The sequence below is a fragment of the Mustelus asterias genome, chromosome 14 (assembly GCF_964213995.1).
Source record: "Mustelus asterias chromosome 14, sMusAst1.hap1.1, whole genome shotgun sequence".
In the NCBI taxonomy this organism is placed as follows: Eukaryota; Metazoa; Chordata; class Chondrichthyes; order Carcharhiniformes; family Triakidae; genus Mustelus; species Mustelus asterias.
The window spans coordinates 6956720-6983245 of record NC_135814.1 but is presented as its reverse complement, the minus strand read 5'-3'; the positions used below and the strand labels follow the sequence as shown (position 1 = coordinate 6983245).

The 26526-nt window shown below is 43.1% G+C and overlaps 1 protein-coding gene across 6 annotated transcripts in view; it reads left to right on the top strand.

The window, feature by feature from the left end:
* ttll4 (tubulin tyrosine ligase-like family, member 4) overlaps positions 1-26526 on the top strand; it is a 73027-nt gene that overhangs the window by 41169 nt on the left and 5332 nt on the right. For 2 of the 6 annotated variants that reach the window (XM_078227843.1, XM_078227844.1), the window contains 9 exons: positions 3211-3339; positions 4383-4505; positions 6092-6190; positions 9615-9749; positions 11784-11900; positions 13236-13326; positions 15130-15340; positions 22282-22352; positions 22630-23106. In XM_078227843.1, coding sequence (XP_078083969.1) covers positions 3211-3339; positions 4383-4505; positions 6092-6190; positions 9615-9749; positions 11784-11900; positions 13236-13326; positions 15130-15340; positions 22282-22352; positions 22630-22653 — 1000 coding nt within the window. In that variant the 3' untranslated portion in view covers positions 22654-23106. Of the gene's footprint in view, positions 1-3210; positions 3340-4382; positions 4506-6091; positions 6191-9614; positions 9750-11783; positions 11901-13235; positions 13327-15129; positions 15341-22281; positions 22353-22629; positions 23107-25272; positions 25353-26526 lie in introns of those variants that run through there. The other 4 variants (XM_078227841.1, XM_078227840.1, XM_078227842.1 and 1 more) reach the window with 3 other exon arrangements.

Below are 26526 nucleotides of genomic sequence, written 5' to 3'. Positions count from 1 at the left end.
TCTTTTAGGATCCTGGGGTGTAGTCCATCCGGTACAGATGATTTATCCAACTTCAGACCTTTTAGTTTCCCCAAAACCTCCATAGTGATGACTACTACACTCACCTGTGCCCTCTGATTCTCCTGGAGCTTTGGCATCCCATTGGTGTCTTCCACCATGAAGACTGATGCAAAGTAACTATTCAGTTTCTCTGCCATTTCCTTGTTTCCTATTATTACTTCTCCAACCTCATTTTCCAGTGGTTCAATGTCTATTTTTGCCTCTTACCTTTTTATATATTGAAAAAAACTCTTCCTATCTTCTTTTATATAACTAGCTAGCTTACACTTATATTTCTTCTTCTCCCCCCTTATTGCTTTTTTAGTTGTCCTCTGTTCGCTTTTAAAGGCTTCCCAGTCCTCTGGCTTCCCACTAATCCTCGCTTCTTTGTATGCTTTTTCTTTTGCTTTTATGCTGTCCTTGACTTCCCTCATCAGCCATGGATGCCTCATCCTCCCCTTAGCATGTTTCCTCCTCCTTGGGATGAATTTCTGTTGTGCCTCCCGAATAACCCCCAAAACCCCCTGGTAAGGACCAGGTAAGGATAGCAGATTTCCTTCCCTAAAGGACATTAGTGAACCAGATGGGTTTTCCCAACAATCGACGATAGTTTCATGGGAATCAGTAGATTCTTAATTCCAGAATTTTTTTTATTGAATTCAAAGTCCACCATCTGCCGTGGTTGGGTTAGAATCCGGGTCCCCGGGACATTAGCTGAGTTCCTGGATTAATAGTCTAGCAATAATGCCACTCGACCATTGCATCCCCAGTTGTGGGGAAAGTTGCTGGAATCTGTCTTTGGGGGAGGATGATGATCATTAGGATGGATTTGTGAGTTGATCAGAAAGTTGGTATGGGTTTGTGAGGGGTAGGTCGTGCCTTACTGGTCTGGTTAAATTTTTTGAGGAGGCCACTAACATGGTGGATTGGGGATAATGTATGAAAGCTTGACAGATGGACTTCCAGAAGATTTTTAATATGTTTTCAGACAAGAGATTATCAGCAAAAATAAAAGTGCATGGAATTGGAGTTAACCTTGTGACGTTGATTGGAAATTAGTTTTGATATAGGAGATAGAGAGCAGGAATCAAGGGAATATTCTGGTTGGATGTGACAAGTACTGTTCCCCACATCTGGACTGGGTGTCAGCTTTTCACCATATAACTTGGATGAAAGATTAAAATGTTGCATGTCCACGTTTGAAGATTACAGTGGATAGGAGGCACATCAAGTTGTATAGCTGGCAGCAAGAAGTTGCAAAGGGTTAGAAACAGACAGTGTGGGGAAAAGCTATGACAACTGGGATGCATTGTGCAGGAGGGTGAATTCCACCAATTTTTTAATGTATGACAAGTGAATTGAACTATGCATAATGGTTAGAGGCTAGGGTCTGTGTAAGTTTTGCTACCCATGTTCCTGGATTGCTACAATCCTGGGCACAAGTACAAAATGGTTAATTTACTGTTGGTTTTGTCTCAAGCAGGCATACAAAGGGGCGGAAGCTATGCTTCATTTATACCCCATGGTCAGACGCTATGTAGAATACTGTATTCCATTTTGGCATGGCCACTGATGCCCAGGGAGGATATACAAGCCTCTGAGAGGGTACAATGTGCAGATTCACAAGCATTAAACCAGTAATTAAAGGACTAAATTAAGATGGTAATAGCAGGCCAATGAACTCCCTTTTTTGATGTACTGGTTGAGAGATCTGCCAGTGAGTTCTCTACTATGGTTTACCACAAACCTATCTTCACTGGTCAGTGTACACGTTGGGATTCTTACAGTTCCACGCAATATAATCTTGATCTTATTAGCCATCTAGTAAATAGGGAGTAATCCATTTGCTCACCATGCAATCTTGATGCTGAAATAGGGCGCATCAAAGACTGCTGGATAATGGCTACCCCAATCGGATCATTTTTCGCTGTAGTACAAACTCATAACCGGGCCTAAGGCCATTGTTTTCGTCCAAGAAAAGTGTCCACTCTACCTCAGATTGCTCTCGTGGGGCAAGGTATCTCAAATATTTGAGCAACAGGTGAAGCTAGCTGTGCGGTAGCAACATTAGTGCTTTTGCCACTAACCTGAATCTGCCTTCAAGTCAATCAAAGGGCCAGTGTGACTCTGGGACACACGACCGCCATGTCTAAAGACTGGTGAATTGTGTCAAACAGCAAGTCCCCTCTGCTGTTCGCAACGGGCAACATACAGACTAGACTGTGCCCAACCAGCGCACGCTTGCCAAGTTCAAAATGGTGTCCCAACATCAGATGCAAGTCTGCGATTGGACGTCATTTGCTAAATAATCCTCAGTATGCTAAGAATTATGTTGACAACCAATTAAAGATTGTCAATCAGGCTTGCTGTGTAGCGCATTGAGTGTATTGGAAGTTACATATATTAATACACAGGGCCCTGATCTTTGTAGACAGAACATGTACACACATTGCGCCTGTTTCACCTAAACAAAATAATGACAACCATTTGCTGGTTCATTCCTCATGGCAATGCTTCAACCAAACGGAGTCAAGCTGCCTGGTTTAAATTTCAAACAATACTTGGCAGTTAACTGTCAGTCACCATCAACTAATGTATCTAAATCAGAGTGCACTTGCCAATCAATCATCACTCTCTCCTCGTATGGTATAAATTTGTTGTCTCCCTTGGATTTGTATTCTTGCAAAATGTCCTGATTCAAGACAGAAATCTTTGACAAAAAATGTTTGTTCTTTTCAGCAAAAAATTTGGTTTCTCTTCCTTGTGTTTGGTAAACTGTAAGTTAACTGAGCTCTTTAAAATGATGAAGGTTATTTCTTCAGGTGGCGCAATTCAAAACAAGAAGGGTCTATAAGCAAAAATAGAGGGGTTAGAAGTGAAATCAAGAAAAACATTTTCATGCTCAGGATAGTGGATATCTGAAAATCTCAGTTCCTCGCCCAGCTCGTATCTCCCAAAAAGACGTTAATATATTCGAGGCTAAGATCAGTGAAGTGGAGCAAATTTCCAAATGCGATTACAGAATCTTGAAATAAAAGATAAATTGAATCTGTTCAGTCAATATAAACTGTTGTAACTGTTTACAGCGTGTTAACATCACCGTATGTGGGTAGACACAGTGAGTCCTGCATTTATTTTCAGCAATTTCAGACTTAATTTTCTTTACTCTAGATACTTGCACAAACCCTACCTCATTGGCGAGAGCAAGTTCGATTTGAGAATTTACGTCTACGTGACTTCTTATGATCCTCTTCGGATCTACGTGTTTACAGACGGCTTGGTCCGTTTCGCAAGTTGCAAGTAAGTTTAAGTAGAGGATCACTGTTTGCTGGCGTGCAATTTGGGTCTGCTGGGGCATGTGTCAAGGTGTAGGGTTACCGCATGGTCCTTTATGACTGGTCCCACCTGAAGTACTGATCTACTTTTCACACGATTATTTTTATCTTTGATATTTTACACAACTTTAATTCAATTTAGAGTTTGCAACCCTGTCACTCTCACCACACTCTCCTCCCCAAACTACTGTAAATCAGCAGGGTAATACCAATTATTTGTAGTTGCTCTCGGGATGGTGCTATATCATCTCAGCCAGCTGCAGATGCAGGGGATTATTTTAACCACAAGTGAACAGTGATTTTTCTCCACAACTTTCAACTTGGTTTACTGTTTTCACTGCTCACAATGTGGTGTACACTATTTTGTAGAGACCGAATGTAGATTGGGTGACTGCTTTGCCAGTTACTTCTGCTCAATATGCAAGCCTAACTAACCCCCACTTTCTGGTTGCCTGCCATTTTAATTCCCCATTTTGCTCTTGGCTTACACTTCAGACCTCTGCCTCCTGCAGTGTTGTTTCAATGAAGCTTAACGTAAACTCGGAACAGCGCCTCACCTTCTGATTTGGCACTTTACAGCCTTTATCACTCACCAATTATTTCAACAATTTCATACCATAAACTCTGACCCCATTCTGATATTTTTTTTCTTGCCCTCTGCCATTCTGAATCATGTTTTTCATGCTTTTGCTTTCAGATAAAGCTGGTCATTATTTGCCATTCACAGCCACTCTGGGCCAGCGTTTTGTTTCTTTATTACAGCCATTACCACTCCCCTTGCCTTTTATTCCAGTACATCTTTGTCTCCCACCTTCTACCCTATCCCAGAGCTTTCCTTTTCTTCAACAACACTACACCATCTGGAATAAAACATTCAGTGGTATAATATTAGTGCAATGTTAATTGGTACAACTTTCTTTGATATTCGACTCTGATATTTTCACGGTGATTATTCCCTCTGTACTGCCATTATTTGAGAGTGGTATTATTTTCTGTTGTGTTACTCAGGTATTCGTCTTCCATGAAGAGCCTTGGTAACAAGTTTATGCACCTTACAAACTACAGTGTGAATAAACTGAATGCAGAGTACAAACCCAACAGTGATGGAAAGCTCTGTCAAGGTCACAAATGGTAAGAGTGTAGGAATCTTAGCTTAAAGACTGAACTTATTGGCTCATGTGGAAAATAGGTGCATTAAGAGTGTGATGGAATGCACTTTACTTGTCAAAGCTACACAGGTTTGGGCAACACTCGAAGCTTGACACCGTCCGGGGCAAAGCAATCCACTTAATCAGCAGCACTCGGCTATCTTAAACATCTGCTCTCTTCGTCACTGGCACACCACGGCCGCAGTGTGTACTAGCCATAAGAAACCTTGCAAACATGTGACCTCCATTGCAGAGTAGTTCAAGGGCAGCGGGTACATGGGAACAGCATCACCTCCAAGTCACATGGCCTCCTTACTTGCATGTAAATCACAGTTCCCTTCATCGTCACTGGGTCAGAATCCTGGAGCTCCACTCCGAGCACCTTCACCACACAGACTGCAACACTTCAAAAAGAAGGCAACCTACCACCCTCTCAAGAGAAACCAGAGGGGAGCAATAAATCTCTGCCTTGCTAATGACACCCACATCCCGAGAGTATGAACAATTTTCCTTTTTTTTTAAAGGAAAAGTATTCTTGTACAACCCAGAACCGGGGATAATTCCATGGCAGATGGAGTTTAATTTAGGTAAATGCGAGGTGATGCATTTTGGTAGATTGAACCAGGCCAGGACTTACTCAGTTAACGTTGGGAAGAGTTACAGAACAAGATATCTAGGGGTACAGGTTCATAGCTCCTTGAAAGTGGAGTCACAGGTGGACAAGGTGGTGAAGAAGGCATTCAACATGCTTGGTTTCATTGATCAGAACATTGATTTCAGGAGTTGGGATGTCTTGTTGAAGTTGTACAAGACATTGGTAAGCCACACTTGGAATACTGTGTACTGAGGGGCATAGATCAGCTAGATAGTTAATATCTTTCCCCAAGGTAGGGGAGTTTAAAACTAGAGGGCACAGGTTTAAGGTGAGAGGGGAGAAATACAAAAGTGTCCAGAGGGGCAATTTTTTCGCACAGTGGGTGGTGAGTGTCTGGAACGAGCTGCCAGAGGTAGTAGTAGAGGCGGATACACTTTTGTCTTTTAAAAAGCATTTAGACAGTTGCATGGATAAGATGTGTATCGAAGGATATGTGTCAAATGTGGGGAATTGGGATTAGCTTTGGGGTTTTTTTTTAAAAAGGGTGGCGTGGACAAGCTGGGCTGAAGGGCCTGTTTCCATGCTGTAAACCTCCATGACTCTACTTGTCTGCTTTCCTGGAGGTGACACTTTACAGTTTAAGCAAACTAGAAAACAAAGCTCAGCAATCACCCCAGCCTGGGTAAGTCCAAGAGGTTTTGTGGTGCTGCTGAGCCTTTGTAGCATGTGGCATTGCTTTCCTTTCTCTCCTATCCCCAGGTATTTCGCATTCACAGCCTCTAATTTCAAAATTTCTATCGCTTGCTCACTCTGCTTTCTATCCTTTCTCTTCCTACTCCTCCTCTGCTCTTCACTCTGCTGACATTGGGACTGCCTTCAAAACCTACACTGGTATCAATGCTAGATTACGCGTGTTAGAAGAATTCAGGTTCATTTCTCGGTCTGTGCTGATGTTTCTCTGTGATTCTGTCTAGGAGTCTTAAGGCATTGTGGGCATACCTGAATCAAAAGGGAGTGAAGACCGATATGCTGTGGGAGCAAATGAAGGATGTGATTGTCAAAACCATCATAGCGTGAGTAATGAGGGGGATCTTATTAGGTAACAGCCAAAAACTGCAAGAATTGGAGATCGTAGCTGCAAGTTTATGTGTGCACTGAGGAGAATGCGTTCTATTTAAGGTGCGTTTTTCCTTTTTGGCAGCGTACTTTGTTCAGGTTAAACATTCGGAAGGTACAAGCCACATCTTCTCCCCTGGCCACATCCTCTAGCCACTGAGTCTGGTTTTCTTCCCCAGCCACTGGCTGAAGCTCAAACAGATGGTTTGCAGCCTCAGCATGTTATCTGTGCTAGAGAAGCGATGTAACTAACAGCTTCAGCTTGGAAACAAAGGAGGCCAGAGTATCCTGGGTGCTCCTATCTTAGTCGATCTGCTGCCGATAACCTCATTGATGCATTTATGAACTCTAGACTCACCTATTCTAATGCTCACCGGGCTGAACACTCAACCCTGAGGTCACCTTATTTCATTCAAAATCTTTCCTGCTGCAGCCTTGCCTGCATTAAATCCTGGTATCCCTATGTTTCATATTAAACATTCTCAACACCTTAAGACACGAGCAGAATTATGCCACTCGGCCCATCAAGTCTGTTCCGCCATTCAATCATGGCTGATATTTTATTCATCCTCATTCTCCTGCCTTTTCTCCATAACCCCAGAACCCCTTATTAATCAAGAACCTATCTATCTCTGTCTTAAAGACACTGAATGACCTGGTCTCCACAGCCTTCTGCAGCCAAGAGTTCCACAGATTCACCACTTTCTGGCTGAAGAAATTCTTCCTCATCTCTGTTTTAAAGGATTGTCCCTTTAGCCTGAGGTTGTGCCCTCTGGTTCTAGTTTTTCCTACTAGTAGAAACATCCTCTCCACGTCCACTCTATCCAGGCCTCGCAGTATCCTGTAAGTTTCAATAAGATTCCCCCTCATCCTTCTAGACTCCAACAAGTGCAGACCCAGAGTCCTCAACCGTTCCTAATACGACAAGCTCTTCATTCCAGGGATCATTCTTGTGAACCTCTTCTGGACCCTTTCCAAGGTTAGCACATCCATCCTTAGATACGGGGCCCAAAACTGCTCACAAACTCCAAATGGGATCTGACCAGAGCCTTATACAGCCTCAGAAGTACATCCTTGCTCTTGTATCTGAGCCCTCTAGCCCTATTTAATTGCTTTCATGGTTTTGCTGCTCTTTACTTCTGGAGCCTCCTCCAGCCTTACAATCCCACTCAAAGCCTTCCTCTGAGTCTTGACCTCTTGTCCATTCTTCCTTTCTTTTTTCACCCCAGGATTGGAAACTATGCTTTCAAACTTGTTTCCTTAAACCCTACTGCCTCATCACCTCACTTTCTTCCTTTATTCCTCCCCATTAAAATTTTGATTCATTCCTAATATTTCTTGGGCTCGGTATATGATATGACTCTATAGAAATGCCGTAGGCTACTTTTCTGCGTTGAAGACGCAAGTTGTTTCCTCTATCCTATATTTCCTGTCTTGGGTCATGTTGGCTTGGCTCAGACGCTTTGTTGTTGGATGATTGCAGTTTCAAACCTTCTGTCAGACTCGAGCACATAAAGGCTAACTCTCCAGTTCGTATTGAAGGAATGCTCAGTCGTCTGAAGCGCTAAATGAGACTAGAATCTCTCCTTTTGGCTTATGTAAATATTACAATGCAATGTTCAGAGAGGAGCAGGGGATATGCGCGTCCTGGGGAAAAAATCGTTCCTCAGTCAACATATCCAAATAAAAGTCAGTCATACACTTCGTTTGACTGCAGTTGTTTTTGTAGCAGTCGCTATACTTCAGAACAATTCCTTGCTTTAATTGATCCCCTGTGGTGTTACACTCAAAGTTTCCATCAAATGTTGTTTTCAGGTGAATATTTGAATCAGGGCACATTAGCCCTCCATTTTATAGTCTTGTATTCCATTCTTATTTTTGCCATCATCATACTTCTACACGTATAATGGAAACATCCTCAGTTAATTTGTCTTGCTGCAATTACTCACTCCTTCCAGGGGTAATGCTGCATAGACACGTAATGATATGTCAAGAGGAGCCGCAGATACTAAACAGGCAGTAGAGAGCAGTTAAACAAGGTTAAAAAGGTAAGATTTTAATGAAGAATGATTTTAGAGGAGAGAGGAATAACAAGCCGCTAGAGCTTTAGCAAAAGAATTTCAGAGTTCAGGACTATGTGTGGATTGTTTTAACCTGTTATCGTGTACATTTAATGTTTATGCACATGGGAGATCAGGGGAAGGGGAAGGCTGACGAGTTTACTGGCATGCTAAAATCTGACAGTTTTGTCAGGCTCTTTACAAATAAATAATCTCATTTTGGAGTTAGAATTTCCTCTCTGTTTTCATTGGCAATTGTGCAAGTCTATACAATGGAAAGATAGATTCCATTATTTGACAAATTTGCCTTGGTGTCTGCAGAATTCAAGAGTGAGAGATGGTGTTTGCACGGAATGCACAGGATACCACTTGGCAAGCCAAAGGAGGAGGTTTTTAATGGTGTGGTGTACTCTTAAAGGAGCATTAAAGCTCTAGTGTGAATTGAACTGCATTAATTACCACCATTTGTGAGAGAGCTCCAATTTGTAGCACTAAGTCATGAGTGATTAAACTTTTCCATCTGAATTTGGTATTGGTGAAAGATGTTACATAAATACAAGTTGTCGTTGAAACTTTTGAGAAACAGGCCATTCTTCCCAGCTGGCAAATGCAGATGTTCATAATTCACACAAGCTTCCTCCCATCTTGCCTCTTCCCACCCTGCTCCCATACCCATGTTTCCATTCTCCTTCATGTGTGCAGCACACACCTCCCCTTTAATGTTTCATTGTTATCTGTTTCAACTACCCCATGCGGTGGCCTCTTCTACATTCTGAGCACTATTTGATCTGTTATTGGCTATCGTTTTAAATTTCTGCTCTGGACTTGCTCCATAACATTAATCATTAAGTGTGAAGCACTTTGAACAGCCTGAACGTCTGAAAGATGTAACATAAGGCAAGTTTTGTCTTCTCCTCCTCTTAGTCCAAGACAATAAGGCCAACAGTAGCTTACCTTTTGCACCAGCGGAAAAAAAATTCCTGTGATTAACTAATAGGAAGCCCCTCCACTTAATTCCCTTGGGTGGGATGCAAAGTTTTCCTGTGAAATCTAGGAATATATTGTTTAAAAAATGTATCAACCACGGCAGGAGCGTTTGACATTTTCCACAATCTGGCCAGGAAATTACTCTGTCGCTGTCTATAGGGCTGAGAAAACCATTGTGACTGACTGCAACATAAAGCATCCATGTAGGAATTTCATAAACACTGTTGAAAAGTTCCAAGTAGCTTTTCTTTTTTTTAAAAAAAAGAGATTTTTTCTTTTTAACTGGTTATAATTGGTTTCAGTTTTTATTGACGCTTGCGATCTTTCCCTGCAGCTCGGAATCTTATGTGAACGGCCAAATACATTTATACGTACGGAATCGTTACACTTGCCACGAGCTCTTCGGATTTGACATAATGCTCGATGAGAACCTGAAACCATGGGTTCTAGAAGTCAACATCTCCCCAAGGTACAACCTATAACATTGCAGTAATTAACCATTGCAGGGTAATTAGTTTTTTTGAGGAGGTAACCAAATGTGTTGATGAAGGTAATGCATTTGATATGGTCTATCGGGATTTTAGCAAGGCTTTTGAAAAAGGTCCCTCATGGCTGACTGGTCAAGAAAGTAAAAGGCCCATGATTTCCAAGGCAAAGTGGCACATCGGATTCAAAATTGGCTGAGAGGCAGGAAGCAGAAGGTGTTGGCAGAGGAATGTGTCTGTGACTGGAAGTCTGTTTCCGCAGGGCTTGGTGCTGGGCCTTTATAATTTGTGGTGCACATTAATGATTTGGACTTGAATGTAGGCGGATATAATCAAGAAGTTTGAGGATGACATAAGAATTGGTGGTAAATAGTGAAAATAGCTATAGACTGCAGGAGGAAAGCAATGGATTGGTCAGGTGGGCAGAGCAGTGGCAAATTCAATGCACAAAGGTGTGAGGTAATGCACTTGGGGAGGGCTAACAAGGCAAAGGATTACACAATGAATCGTAAAATCCTGCCAAGCACTCTGAGGATTGGAGTGCATATCCACAGAAGGCAGCAAGGCGCGTAGGTAAGGTCGTTAAGAAGGTGGGTGGCTGTTCAGCCATCGAGCTTGTGTCAGTACAAGGGCGATTGACACCCCCTACTCTCTTCCCACAGTCCACGTTTTTCTTTTCCTTTTCATATACTAATTTAATTTTCTCTTGAAAATTATTATTGAATCTGCTTCCACCAACTCTTTAAGGCAGTGCGTTCTGGATCGGGATGACCTTTTGTGTGGGGAAAGAAAAGTTCTCATCGCCTCCCCACTGCTGCTTTATATCTTCACCCGGGCCCTTTGGTTGCGGACCCACCCATCAGTACATAATGCAAGTCTATTTCTTACATAAAGGTGAAGCTCTATCTGAGCACAGGTCCTGGTAGAAACAGCTCAGAGCTAGGTGCTAAATTGTTATTCCCATGCTCGGTCCCTGTGTTATAGTTTCAGACATTCAAAATCCAATAACGGGTTTCTGCCTGAAAGGGCAGTGTAAGCAGATTCAGTAGTCGATTTGCAAAAGTGAATTGGATCCTTACTTGGAGGGGAAAATTTGCAGGGCTTACGGGGGAAGAGACTGATTTGTATCTCCTTTCAGCAAGCCTGCACGGTTTGGAATGGCTGTATGATTGTATAATGCTGAAGGTTTTAGTCCTCTGTAACTGAGATGAAAGTGCCTGACCATGAGCTGAAAACCATTTTCCAACCCAGAACAATTTAACACCTCAGAAAAAAGTTAGTTGCAACGGAAATGTAGCATATTCCTTTTTTTCCTGTAACCTTGGTAGTGCCACTGTGTTCCATGTGCTCAGTGTAGTTAATGCACTGCAGAGGAAAACAGGTTCTCTGATAATATTCAAAAGGAACTTAGATATGCTGCATACTGAAAAGGGATTTGCAGAGAAGAACAAGAGAGTGGGGTGTTAATGTCTTGTCAATTACATTAAATTTAAGAGAAGCGGGCGAGGTTATTGTTTTTGAGCACATATAAATAGCGAATAGCTGGGACACTAGGCAAATGAGGTGGTGAGCTGTGAGACAAGTCAGTAATGAAAAGTAATTGTGTCTTGGTTTCACCGTACCTCTCCAATCTTGGATCCTATAAGCATGGGGCTAATCGGATGGTCATTTCAAAAGGGCCCTGCACAGGCTCCTGTGCTGTGTGGTTCTGTTGTCTACCTGCAGTCTGATGCAGTTTCCCGGGTCAGGGTTACTGTGACCGACGACACACAAACCTGAGAGCAGTGTCCTTGAGCGTAAACTTGCTGAAATTGTTTCAACCCATGGAACATAAATGGTTTAAAATTTTTATCAAGGTTTATCGTGTTTTCCAGAGTCTTAAATGCTTTACAGTCAGTTCATTTTTGGTGCACAGTGACTTAAGTAACTTGAGTAACAGATCACCCCTTTTAAATGGAATTCACCTTCTTGCTGAGTTGATGTAACCTTTAATCATCCTCTTAACCTCTTGCACTCAGCCTACATTCAAATTCCGTACTGGATGTTACCATTAAGGGACAGATGATTAGCGATCTTCTGAATCTGGCTGGATTCGTTATTCCTCATAAGGATGATGTAACCCCAGGCGTAAAAAGGTAAATCAGTGTTTCTCATCTTGTCAAGTTCTGCTTCATAGTGCTCTCTGAGTGGGTGGGTCAATGGTTCCATCTCAAGTCTGTGTGTGACTTTCCTCAGTAAATCACAGCATTTTTGAGGGAATTTACAGTTTGCTCATCTTCTAGATAATGTCAACAAAGTGACTCTAAATTTGTTTTTTTTAAAGAAAAAAGTACCTATGCTGTTTTATGAAGTTACTTAATTCAAGTAGTGTAATTACTTTAAATTAATTGAAGCATCCTGTATTTAACCACGATGAAGTGCTGAAGGATACGGCTGGTTAGCAGGAAATTGGGATTAGGTTTATTGAATACAACGCACACAATGATCGGAGAGTGTAGAAGGTATTGATTGTGCTGCAGCAGAATGACCCCTGAGTCAGAAATGTCATCCCTGTTTCAAATAAATAAAAGCAAATCACTGCGGATATGCTGGAATCTGAAACCAAAAGAGAAAATGCTGCAAAAATCTCAGCAGGCCTGGCAGCATCTGTGGGGAGAGAAAAGAGCTGACGTTTCGAGTCCAGTCAACCCTTTGTCAAAGGTAAAAGGCATAGGAAGTTGGAGATATTTATACTGCAGGGTAAGGGAATGTTGTTTCCATTGGCTCTTTGGGGAGATTCTCTGTGATGATGCCACAAAGTGTGAAGGGAAATTCAGTCTCGTGTGGATCCCAACAATTTACAAAATCTCCAAAATTTCCATAAAATACGGGGGCGATTCTCCCAAAAACAAAACTAAGTGCCCGACGAGTGGGAGATTTTCCCACCTGTTTTCTGGGCGTACTCAGTCTGTTGAATCTCTGGCACTCGGCATCACAGAATGCCGCAGGGGGATTCACGCCGGTAAGGAGGGTGGAGGCCGGCGGCATGGTGCTCAGCGGGCCACTGCGCATGCGCCGACCTGTCAGTAGGGAGATGGGCGCGTGCGCACTGGCCCTGCCCCTCATTTGTCGCCGGCCTCACGATCACCGGCTTCCTGATTGATCCCCAAGAGCCCACCTGGTCGCCCGTTTCCCAACCCCCTCTTCCCCCTGATCGTCAGCCTTCCTGCCCCCCACCCCCATACAATACTAATTGATGTTCTCATAATAGGCCACAGGATGGAAATGGTGGGGGAAGGTGGGAGTTGGTGCAGTAGATGTTAGGGGTGATTAATGTTAGAGCAGGATAGAGATTTTTTCAGAATCCAGCTGTACTGTACCTGAGTGGGGGAGTGCATGACAGTGGCACAAATGGGAAAAGGATTCAGTTCCTCAGCATTAATGTCCTTGTTGAGTACAGTGAATTAAAGCTGTTTTTTTTTGTTCTGTAGTTCTCCAACATCCAGGCCAAAAAGCAATGAACTTTCTCCAGACGAGAAACTGAAGCGAGTCTACTACCTGAGCCAGAAATCGCCACCTATGGTAATTAATCTTTTCATTGCAGAAGTGTAAAGAGACAAGATATAACAACTGATCATTAATTATATATCACACACTGTTCATTCATTTTGAACAGTCTGAATTCTGTTTGTTAGAGTTTGCTCCTTCTGCCATCTTGTTGCCTAACTGTGTGTAATTGAGCAGATGCAGCAACTTGCTGCTCCACTATATTCAATAGGGTGCACTGTCAACAAAAACCCGATGCATTCTTTCACCAAAGGCTTTGCCAGTTTTAAGACTTGGGCTTTGCTTGGGTCATTTTAAAAGAACATTGCTCTCCATATATTCTAACTTTTTTTGAAAAATTTATTTATTAGTCACAAGTGAGGCTTACATTAACACTGCAATGAAGTTACTGTGAAATTCCGCAAGTCGCCACACTCTAGCACCTGTTCGGATCAATGCACCTAACCAGCATGTGGGAGCACCCGGAGGAAACCCACGCAGACATGAGGAGAACGTACAAACTCTGGACAGACAATGACCCAAGCTGGGAATCGAACCTGGGTCCCTAGCGCTGTGAAGCAGCAGTGCTAGCCTCTGCCACCGTGCCGCCCACTGCTACCACGCTGTCCAATCCGGTGTTAGGTAGAAGGAATGCTTCTGCTGTTTGTCACCGGCTTCCCCTCATCTGGTTCTTGGCATGTTAGGTACTCTGGATGCCCATGCACCTGTTGCAGACATGTCCCTGGTACATCACTTCATTCGCTGTGCATCTCTTTTCATACACATCTGGAGAATGTAATGTTTGATGTCATTCTGATGAATAGACATAAGGGTTGTCGAATTTATTGGTGCTTGGAGTATAAATTAAGTGAAGGGAGGGATGTTTGATTCTGTGCGTCAGTCAGTCTATCTCCATGGTCTTTGACAATCAGACTGGGTCATAGAATCGCTACAGTACCGAAGGAGGTCATTCGGCCCATTGAGTCTGCACCGACCACAATCCCACCCAGGCCCTATTCCCGCAACCCCACTTATTTACCTTGCTAATCCCCTGACACAAAAGTCAATTTAGCATGGCCAATCAACCTAACCCGTACATCTTTGGAGTGTGGGAGGAAACCAGAGCGCCCGGAGGAAACCCACACAGATACAGGGAGAACGTACAAACTCCACACAGACAGTGACCCAAGCCGGGAATCGAAGCCTGGGTCACTGGTGCTGAGAGGCAGCAGTGTCAACCACCGTGCCATTGGTTGCACTAACAAAAACAGCTGTTGCTCACTCAAACTTACCCAAATTCAGTTAGCTTCATTCAAAATGCATTCCTCATCAAGCTTTGTGTAAAGATTCCAACAGTACTGTTAGTGGAGAAACCCAGGTCTAGGTGATGGGTTAATGTAGTTTTTGGATAGGGGTGGGCTGGGGAAGCAGAAAAGCTGCTTTGTTAAATGAAGTAATGTTAAGTTGACAGATTTTTGAAGATTGCAAGAGAGTGCTGAGGACTAGCATGGTTCTGAGACTCCAGTTACAACGGCAGACAATGCAGTGAGCCTTTATTTGAACATGGCACAGAACATGCAGGGTAACGTTGCACTCTGCTGCTACTTTGCATATGTGCTGTCGAGGTGCTAAAACATCTCATGATGTGCAATTATTAAGAATCTGCTCAAGGAAATCAGACTGACTGAGGGTCTACAGTCTAAATGTTGCCTCGTTCACTTTACAAATGCTAACGGATAATTGTATTTTGAACTTATTCATATTAAAGACAGAAAGGTGATTTGATTTTTAACATAGATTTTATATATTTATAGCTATGATTGTTATATAATGTTTCAGAATTTCTATTCCTCTCTGCTGGATGTTCTTACCCCCGATGATATCCGGATGTTAATGGAATCCGAGGATGAGTACAATCGACGGGGACAATTTGAACGGGTGTTCCCTTGCCAGCACTCAACCCGCTATCTCCGGTTCTTTGAGCAGCCTCGTTATTTCAACATCCTGCTTGACCTTTGGGAGCAGAAGTATGGTCAGAACAGACAGGCAGGTACTGTGAAATGTTTTAAAGTTATCTTCCTTGAAGCTGCCTGGGGAAGAAAGTAAAGAACAAGCTCCCTTCTGCTCAAACCTTGCCCTAAATTTGCATTGCACTGTGAAGTAGATGCTGATTGCCATTACCAGACCTATTGGGCCTTGGTGGATGCCTGTTTTCTGTTGTGTATACTGTGGAAATTGGATAATGTCTGAAGAGACCAGGAACTTGCAAAGTAAGTTGAGGGGATAATATAGTTGGGTAGGTGAGAGAGCGGTAGATGAAACATAGAAAATAGGTGCAGGAGTTGGCCATTCAGCCCTTCGAACCTGCACCACCATTCAATGTGATCATGGCTGATCATGCACTTTCAGTATCTCGCTCCTGCTTTCGCTCCATGCCCCTTGATTCCTTTAGCCGCAAGGGCCACGTACAGCTCCCTCCTGGACATATCTAACAAACTGGCCTCGACAGCTTTCTGTGGTAGAGAATTCCACAGATTCTCAACTCTCAGTGAAGTTCTTCCTCATCTCAGTCCTGAATTGCTTACCCCTTATTCTTCGACTGTGACCCTGAGTTATGGACTTCCTCAACATTGGGAACAATCTTCCCGCATCTAGCCTGTCCAGTCCCATCAGGATTTTATATGCTTCTATGAGATCCCCTCCCTTCTACATTCCAGTGAGTACAAGCCCAGTCGATCCAGTCTCTCTTCATATGTCAGTCCTGCCATTCTGGGAATCAGTCTGGTGAACCTTCGCTGAATTCCCTCAATAGCAAGAATGTCCTTCCTCAGACTAGGAGACCAAAACTGCGCACACTACCCAAGGTGTGGCCTCACCAAGGCCCTGTATAACTGCAGCAAGCCACCCTTACTCCTATACTCAAATCCTCTTGCTATGAAGCCCCCAGCATGTCATCAGCTTTCCTCACTGCCTGCTGTACCTACATGCCAACCTTCAGCGACTGTTCCATCATAACATCCAGGTTACTTCCTTCCCCTTTTTCTAAACTGCCACCATTCACATAATCGTCCATCCTGCTTTTGCCACCAAAATGGATAACCTCACATTTATCCACATTATATTGTATTTGTCCACTCAGTTAGCCCGTCCAAGTCACCCTGCAGCCTCTTAGCATCCTCCTCACAGCACACACTGCCACCCAGCTTAGTGTCATCTGCAAATTACAGATATTCATTCAATTCCCTTGTCCGTGTAGTTAGAAATGTAGAGTATTTCACATGGAAAGAAAAAGTGCATGTTATCTAATGAGGAACTAGACACATCAGTATACTGTGTTCATTACTGGAGTGAGAAATCAAATAGATTCCTGAACTGTACAGTTACAATATGACATACATTGCAAAATGCCTGTGCTTAAGACTGTAGCGAATACTGGTGATGAGGATGGTGCTGAATTCTCATTACTGAGGTGTGTTGAAGCTCTGGAGACGGTGCAGAAAAGACACTTTGAGGGCAGCCAAATGAAAGTTGGGTTCTTCAGCTTTGCTAATGCGAGTTGATACAGCAATGGAATTTTCAAAATTGTACCAAATTCCATGTGTTCAGGGAGGATGTCTTGTAGCAATCATGTCTTGAAAATCATTCCTGCTCATTCACCTGAACCATACATAGAAAATTGAAGCAGGAGAAGTCCATTCAGACAATCGAGCCTGCTCCGCCATTCATCATGATCTTGGCCAATCATCAAATTTAGTACCCTGATCCCATCGTCCCCCTTGTATCCCTTGATCCTTTTAGCCCCAAGAGCTATATCTAATTCCTCCTTGAAATCAGACAATGTTTTGTCCTCGACTACTTTCCGTGATACTGAATTCCACAGATTCATCGCTCTGGGTGAAGACCTTTCTCCTCACCTCAGGTTTACCCCTTATTCTCAAAGTATGACCCCTAGTTCTGGACTCCCCCCTCCATCGGGAACATTCTTTCTGAATCTATCCTGTCTAACCCTGTTAGAATTTTAGAAGTTTCTATGTGATCCCTTCTCACTCTTCTAAACTTCAATGAATGTAATCCTAACCAATTTAGCAGTCCTGCCGTCCCAGGAATCAGCTTGGTAAACTTTTGCTGCACTCCCTTCATAGCAAGAACATCCTTCCTCAGGTAAGGATACCAAAACTGCACACAATACTCCCAAGTGTGGCCTCACTAATGCCCGATTGCAGTAAAACATCACTATTCCTATACTCAAATCCTCTCGCAATGAAGGCCAACATACCATTTGCCGTCTTTACTGCCTGCTGTACCTGCGTACTTACTTTTAGCGATTGATCCACAAGGACACCAATGTCTCACTTAGTATCCATCTCTCAACTTACACCCATTCAAATAATAATCTGCCTTCCCATTTTTGTTACCAAAGTGGATAACCTCTCATTTATCCACATTATACTGCATCTGCCAAGTATTTGCCCACTCAAATCACTCTGCATTCTCCTCACAGTTCACCCTCCCACCTAGCTTTGTATCATCTGCAAATTTGGAGATAATCCTCATCCAAATTAGTAATATATATCGTGAACAGCTGGGGTCCTGTCACACATCCCTGAGGTACTCCACTAGTCACTGCCCCACCAATCAAAAAAAAACCCATTTACTCCAACTCTTTGGTTCCTGTCTGCTAACCAGCTTTCTATCCATCTTGCGATACTACCCACAATCCCATGCGCTTAACTTTACAGAATAATCTGCTACGTGAGACCTTGTCGAAAGTCTTCTGAAAGACTAAATAAACCACATCCACCGATTCTCTCTGGTCAATTCAACTAGTTACATCCTCAGAGAATTCTAGTAGATTTGTCAAGCATGATTCCCTTTCGTAAATCCATGCTGACTTTATCTGATTTCACCACAGCTTTCCAAATGCTCATAGAAGAAATAGAATCATAGAAACCCTACAGTGCAGAAGGAGGCCATTCGGCCCATCGAGTCTGCACCGACCACAATCCCACCCAGGCCCTACCCCCACATATTTACCCGCTAATCCACGCATCCCAGGACTCTAAGGGGCAATTTTTAACCTGGCCAATCAACCTAACCCGCACATCTTTGGACTGTGGGAGGAAACCGGAGCACCCGGAGGAAACCCACGCAGACACGAGGAGAATGTGCAAACTCCACACAGACAGTGACCTGTTGCTGTGCTGTGAATGCTGTGCTGTGAAATCCTTGATAATGGACTCTAGCAACTTTCCTACTTGGTTCACTGGTCTATAGTTCCCTGTTTTCTCTCTACCTCCCTTTTTGAAAGTGGGCTTCCATTAACTACCCTCCAATCTGTAGAAACCATTCCAGCTTTCAAAGAATTTTGGAAAGTGACCACCAATAGACTATCACCAATAGACACCAATCTACTATTTTTAGGGTCACTTCCTTAACTACCCTGGGATGACGATTATCAGGCCCTGGAGATTTTTCCACCTTCAATCCCATTAATTTCCCCAAAACCATTTCTCTACTACTGCTGATTTCCTTCAGCCCCTCACTAAAACTTGTGTTTCTCAGAACTTCCGGTACATCATTCATGTCTTCCTTTGTGAAGACTCAAGTACAAATTTAGTTCCTCAGCCATTTCTTTGTTCCCTGTTATGAATTTCCTGTTTCTGATTGTAAGGGGCCTACATTTTTTTTGTGATCTTTTTCTCTTTGCTTGCCTATTCATACCTTTCCAGTCAGTTTTTAATGTTCCTCGCAGGCTTGCTTTCATACTCTATTTTCCCTTCTTAATCAATCCCTTGGTCCGTCTTTGCTGAATTTTAAACTGCTTCCAATCCTCCAGTCTATTGCTTTTTCTTACCAATTCATATTCTTCTTCTTTGAATCTAACATCTCAGATTTTCCTTGTAAGCCATTGTTTGGCCACAGTTCCCTTTCCACACTTGTGCCAAATAGGAATAATCAACTTTCAGAGTTCACCTATTCATTCCTTGAATGCCTGCCATTGTCCTTCCTTGCAGTAATGTTTCCCAGTCCATTATACCAACTTATGCCTCATACCATCATAAGTTACCTTTATTGAGATTCAGGACCCTGATTTCAGAATCAGCTACTTCACTACCCACCTGGATAAAGAATTTGATCATGTTATGGTCACTCATCCCCAAGGGTTCTCTCAAAACTAGATTGCCAACTAATCCTGTCTCATTGCACAACACAGTGAGAGTTTTAACAACACCAGGTTAAAGTCCAACAGGTTTATTTGGTAGCAAATGCCATTAGCTTTCAGAGTGCTGCTCCTTCGTCAGATGGAGTGGATATCTGCTCTCAAACAGGGCATACAGAGACACAAAATCAAGTTACAGAATACTGATTAGAATGTGAATCTCTACAGCCAACCAGGTCTTAAAGATACAGACAATGTGAGCAGAAACTGATAGCCAAGTTCCACACACATGAGGACGGCCTAAACTGGGATCTTGGGTTTATGTCACACTATCAGTAACCCCCACAGCTTGCCTCCTGGACTTGCAGAATCTCACTGGCTGTCCTGTCTGGAGACAATACACATCTCTTTAACCTGTGCTTAATGCTCCCTCCACTCACATTCTCTGTATCTTTAAGACCTGGTTGGCTGTAGAGATTCGCATTCTAATCAGTATTCTGTAACTTGATTTTGTGTCTCTGTATTCCCTGTTTGAGAGCAGATATCCACTCCATCTGACGAAGGAGCAGCGCTCCGTAAGCTAATGGCATTTGTTACCAAATAAACCTGTTGGACTTTAACCTGGTGTTGTTAAAACTCTTACTGTGTTTACCCCAGTCCAACGCCGGCATCTCCACATCATCATTGCACAATACCCAGTCCAAGATGGCCTGTACCCTTTTTGGTTCCTCAACAAATTGCTCCAGAATACTAATGCTACAATGTTTTCACCACAGCATTCAACTATCTTTTAAGCAATTGCTGGGTTTTTGCCCGCATGATTGTAACCTGGAAGACAGGAAAGATTTAATCGCTCTTTAAGAACTTACTGGCATCAGATGCTGAGCCAAAAGCTGGGTTAATGTCGGAAGAGGTTGCTTCACCTGTCAGTTAACGTTGTAATCCAAATTCTTCCAATTTTGCCCCACTAATTTCTCCAGACCATTTCCCCAACGTCATTCCATTTAAGCAAAAATATTCAGAAGCCAAAAAATAAATGAGTCAAAGTTCTTTATTTGTAGTTGATTTATTAGTATTTGTTTTGTAGACAGTATGCTGCCAGATCCTGGTTTAGAGCTTGTTGCACTACAAGCCCTGACATGTGCACAGATTGCTGTAAATCCAGTTATCTGAAAAGTCGGTGTCTACACACCTGAAAGCAAAGTTGGGGTGTTATTTATGATCTGACAGGATTATGCCTTGGGGGCAATGTGTAAGGTTTACTGGGTAGTCGATGGTTTTACGTATTGGTTAACAGGAGGTGGTAATCTGATTTCTTTATAATATGTGATCTGTGCAGTGTTCATACTATAACCAAGTAGACAATTAAATAGCTCCTGTAACATTTCTGCCAGCAAGCGCCATGTCTGTTGTAGGACCAAGCTGTACACACAGCAGTGGATTCCCAGGTTCTATTTTCTGTCCGATTGCAACTGCAGCAGCCATACTGGTGTTTCAGCTGGGGCTTGGTTGACTCCGGCAACAGCAATTACCGCATTGGCTTAACTATTCCTGTTGAGAAGTGCAGGCAAAGGTACGTTTGGGTATGTCTCCCATATCTTCTGCATGGATTTTGTTGGGGACCAGATCCGAAACTCCAAGGTGTGTTGTGAAGTTAGCCTTGACCCCAACTTTTTTTGATTTTGGCATTAGAGCGAGCATAAGGTGTTTCAGTCCAGGTATGATTTGATTGATCCATTAGGAAGCTTTTATTAAAACAATAGCACAGTTAAAATATAACAAGAAATCAGCATAACCTTTACCAGTTGAAAATACATAAACATGACCAGGTGTAATTCTTAAGAGCTATCTATATTTCCAATGTAAACAATATCCTCACAGACATAAATACCTCTTCAGAATAAGTCAGCACAAAAAAGTCGACTCGTGCTCAATAGATTTTGAGCCTTTTAATCCCTCTGGATGGATACAGGAAGACACCTGTCTTCTAACTCCTAAGTAAGAGTTTTAACAACACCAGGTTAAAGTCCAACAGGTTTATTTGGTAGCAAATGCCATTAGCTTTCGGAGCGCTGCTCCTTTGTCAGATGGAGTGGATATTTGATATCTGATATCCACTCCATCTGACGAAGGAGCAGCGCTCCGAAAGCTAATGGCATTTGCTACCAAATAAACCTGTTGGACTTTAACCTGGTGTTGTTAAAACTCTTACTGTGTCTATTCCAGTCCAATGCCGGCATCTCCACATCAGTCTAACTCCTATACAGCAGCCTCCAGAGAGAGAGAGACAATTTCAGAGAAAGCAACCTGTTTTCTGGCAGGTCCCAGTCTCCAATCTTCAGAGAGAGAGAGAACTACTTCTCTCAACAGCTCACAAACAGCAATTGAGCTTGTTTTCTCTCTGAGCCTCGCCTCTCCCAGTCACAGGACTTTTCCTGTCAATCAACCTCAGCTCTGAAAAACCCCAGGGAAAAACAATAAAACAACAACACTACATTAGCCCAGATTAAATCAAATATTCCAGCAGTTAAGATCAATTATGCTTCTGCAGTGTCAACAAGTAGGCTGCCAGTTATAGACAAAATGCTACCAATAATAGAACTGACTGTTCAAACAAATCCTGCACAAGAAACATGACACACATACATTTCTTAAAGGCACAGTGTGGTCACAATGTGTTTGTGAATAATGCTGGTTGAGTGAGATGACAAAGGATGGCTGGTATCTGGAGACCACACCCCCAACAAAAACTAGAGAAGGGCACAATGCTTTAACAAAAGGATGTTTTATTTTTGAATCATATTTTATACATTACATTTATCTTCTCACAGGAATTAATATGTTGAAAGAATTGAGTTATAGAAGGGTTCATCTGGGACTATCTATTCATCCTGCACATATTGTGAGTAACCACAAATATTTGCCATCTTTCTGTCTGTCAATTTTTAAAATCATTTGTTTGGATCATTGTGAGCTTTGTATGATGCAAGTTGCTTTAATAGTGCAGTGATTTTGGCACAGGCCGGATCATCTGAGGAGTGGTGACAAATAAGCAGGTGCTTACCTTCTCCTCCAAAGGGAGGAGAAGGTAGTCACCATGGGCCTGTAAGTCAGCTGCTGGCAGTAGAAAATGCAGGATTTCAAAGGTTGAGGATCTTAACACTGTCTATATCACAAAGTCTTTTCTAGATCTTCTAACTTGAGACCAGGTTGAGCCATACTTTTCAAAATCGGATTTGTAAATCATACGTTCTGATCTGTACAATCCTCAAAAATAATTGAACAAGCTCCCGGAGACAGCAGTAACAGATATCATCGTTCATAGCCAGTGCTCCACATCCATTGTGTAACTGAAGATGTCTTCCACTGTCAGCAGCTTGTCTAGCTGATTTTCTTTTGAAGGGCTGCAATGAATCTACATTCTCTCCACATGATCTGGAGTTCTATTACAGAAGTTGATGAATCTGCCAAAAAAAAGAAGAAAGGAGAATCGTGCTTCGTAAATTGCAATAGTGAGAATATCCATAAAGCAAGAAGCAACAACGGTCAACCCAAACCAAGGCTGTTCTGGTGCATAGCCACCTTTTATATGCTGAATTTTACATGGGACGCTACAGTATTGCATCTTTAAAAATAAAAGAGAAATACAACCTTGAGTTCTTGTTATGTAGTGAAGAATTATTTGCAATATGATCACCAACCAGGTTGAGACGTTTTAAGTCTCATTAAAGTGAGATTTCTGCACATCACTTCTGAATATAATGGGGAATTGCAACAAAACAGTTTTCACAGTGGGATGTATAGGAGGGAAAATAGGAGTTTAGAACTGATAGCATTAAAATGGAAATCATAATTGGGTGAGTTGCAAATGAATTGATATGATTATACCTGCTGGCATCTAACCTGACTCTAGATATCTTCATGATTTGTACTAAAGCCTCCCAGTCTAGCTCAAATAACCTATTCACTCAAACAAAATCTACCCCTTCATTGTTTTAAACATCTGCCCTTTTATCGCCTCAAACCTTACCCTTCCCGGAGCGTCTTTAGCTCATTGAGATTATCTTGCTAACAAAGAGCCCTAAGACTAGCTATCATTCAGGTAGCTCTTGTGGACCAATTACCCCAACACATAAAGGAACAAAAACTAGACGCAGCCATATCAAGGTCTTATAAAAGGTTATGTATTATGGGGCGGCATGCTGGCACAGTGATTAATACTGCTGCTTCACCCAGGTTCAATTCTGTCTTGGGTAACTGTCTGTGTGGAGTTTGCATGTTCTGTGTCTGCGTGGATTTCTAGGTGGATTGGCCATGCAAAATCAGCAGGGTAGATGCCTGAGTTGCAGGAACAGGGCCAGGGTAAGATGCTCTGTTGGATGGTCAATGCAGTCTTGATGGGCCGAATGGCCGCTTTCTGCACTGTCGGGACTCTATGATTATGGTCTAGGTTTCTACTTGACAGCTGTAATTATACATGTACAACCCTGTTTTATTTTCCTATGGCTTCTCGATGCTTGTTGTGGACCTTTATTTCATGTCTCTCTCTCTCTCTCTTCCCCCCCCCCCCCAAACCGTTTTCTGGTTACCCCACCAGAGGAAATATTTTTTTCTCTATCCATCTTATCTGATCTTTTGTCATTTTAGATACTTTGGGTTTCATCAACCCTAAACCTATATTCGAAGGAATGCAAGGCAAATTCATAGAATAATAGAATTCCTACAGTGCGGAAAGAGACCATTCGGCCCATTGAGTCTGCACCGACAACAATCCCACCCAGGCCCTTTTCCCCGTAACCCCATATATTTATCCTGCTAATCCCTCTCACCTACGTATCCCGGGACACTAAGGAGCAATTTAGCATAGCCAATCAACCTAATCTGCACATCTTTGGACTGTGGGAGGAAACCGGAGCACTCTGAAGAAACCCACGCAGACACAGAGGAGAACGTGCAAACTCCGTACAGACAGTGACCCAGGTCCCTGGAACCGTGAGGCTGCAGTGCTTGCCACTGTGCCGCCCAGCACAGTTCTTGCAACCTGCTTTCATAATTTGACCCTGTCATTCTGGGGAATCTGCTCTGTACCTCGCCAAGGCCAGTGTACCCTTTCAGAGGTGTGGTGCCCAGAACTGAATCCTAGGTGGGATCAGACCAGAGCTGTGTAGAACAGAAGCATCACGTCTCCTCCTTTCTATTGCAGCTGCTTAAAGATAAAGGCTGATCTCCCGTTACCTCATCACTCGCTTGTAGTGATGTCTGTGCGTGGACGCCCAAATCATTCTGCTGCTCCTCGCTTCTTACCAGTATGAGAACAGTCTGATTTGTCTCACTTGGTTGCAAAATTCTTTCCACTTCGAACTTGGTTCTTCATACTCAACGGATCTGTTTCTGATCCTTTGTAAATTGCTGATTCCATCACTGTGTCTCCTAACTTAGTGCCAGTTGCAAACTTTGGTATACAACTCTCCACTGGTGTATCCAAATTATTGATGTATATAAAGAAAAGTAACTTAACTGTCTTATTTCCCTCAACAATTATTTTATTACAAAGTTATCCCATCTCGGTATAGTGGGGAACATCACTTGTCATATCCTGCTACTCAGATTACATTCCCATTATCTTTATTTGCCTCCCAATAAGTCACAAGGTTATTTCTAATTTAATGATCTTTCATGTTTACCAATAATCTCTGCAGTATCGACAGCCCTCTTGAAACATCTCTGGCTGCAGTTGATCCTTCCTGCTGTAACTTCAGTTATTGATTATATTTGAGTTTTTCTGAGTAAAAAGTAAAACGCTCTGTTTTTCCTCTTGCCAGTGGCGCCCACCTGGACTTAATTTCATTCCAAAGTTGGATCTTAGAATAAATGGAGACTGCATGATTAATCCCTCCCAGAGGTAAGAGCGTCACAGAGTGGATTGGAGGTCGGGAAAACCAGCAGTTGCTATCGTTTGAAGTCATAGCTGATTTGTAACTAGATACCTCGGGTGGCACAGTGGTTAAAGGGCGTCTTGACAAATGCATGAATAGGATGGGAATAGAGGGATACGGTCCCCGGGGAAGGGGAGGGGGTTTTAGTTCAGTCGGGCAGCACGGTCAGTGCAATCTTGGAGGGCCGAAGGGCCTGTTCCTGTGCTGTAATTTTTGTTGTTAGCACTGCTGCCTCACGGCGCCAGGGATCTGGGTTCGATTCCCGGCTCGGGTCACTGTCTGTGTGGAGTCTGCATGTTCTCCCCGTGTCTGCGTGGGTTTCCTCCGGGTGCTCCGGTTTCATAGAACATAGAAAGCCACAGCACAAACAGGCCCTTCGGCCCACAAGTTGCGCCGATCACATCCCCACCTCTAGGCCTATCTATAGCCCTCAATCCCATTAAATCCCATGTACTCATCCAGAAGTCTCTTAAAAGACCCCAACGAGTTTGCCTCCACCACCACCGACGTCAGCCGATTCCACTCACCCACCACCCTCTGAGTGAAAAACTTACCCCTGACATCTCCTCTGTACCTACCCCCCAGCACCTTAAACCTGTGTCCTCTCGTAGCAACCATTTCAGCCCTTGGAAATAGCCTCTGAGAGTCTACCCTATCCAGACCTCTCAACATCTTGTAAACCTCTATCAGGTCACCTCTCATCCTTCGTCTCTCCAGGGAGAAGAGACCAAGCTCCCTCAACCTATCCTCATAAGGCATGCCCCCCAATCCAGGCAACATCCTTGTAAATCTCCTCTGCACCCTTTCAATGGCTTCAACATCTTTCCTGTAATGAGGTGACCAGAACTGCGCGCAGTACTCCAAGTGGGGTCTAACCAGGGTCCTATAAAGCTGCAGCATTATCTCCCGACTCCTAAACTCAATCCCTCGATTAATGAAGGCCAGTACGCCGTACGCCTTCTTGACCGCATCCTCCACCTGCGAGGCCGATTTAAGAGTCCTATGGACCCGGACCCCAAGGTCCTTCTGATCCTCTACACTGCTAAGAATGGTACCCTTCATATTATACTGCTGCTTCATCCCATTGGATCTGCCAAAATGGATCACCACACACTTATCCGGGTTGAAGTCCATCTGCCA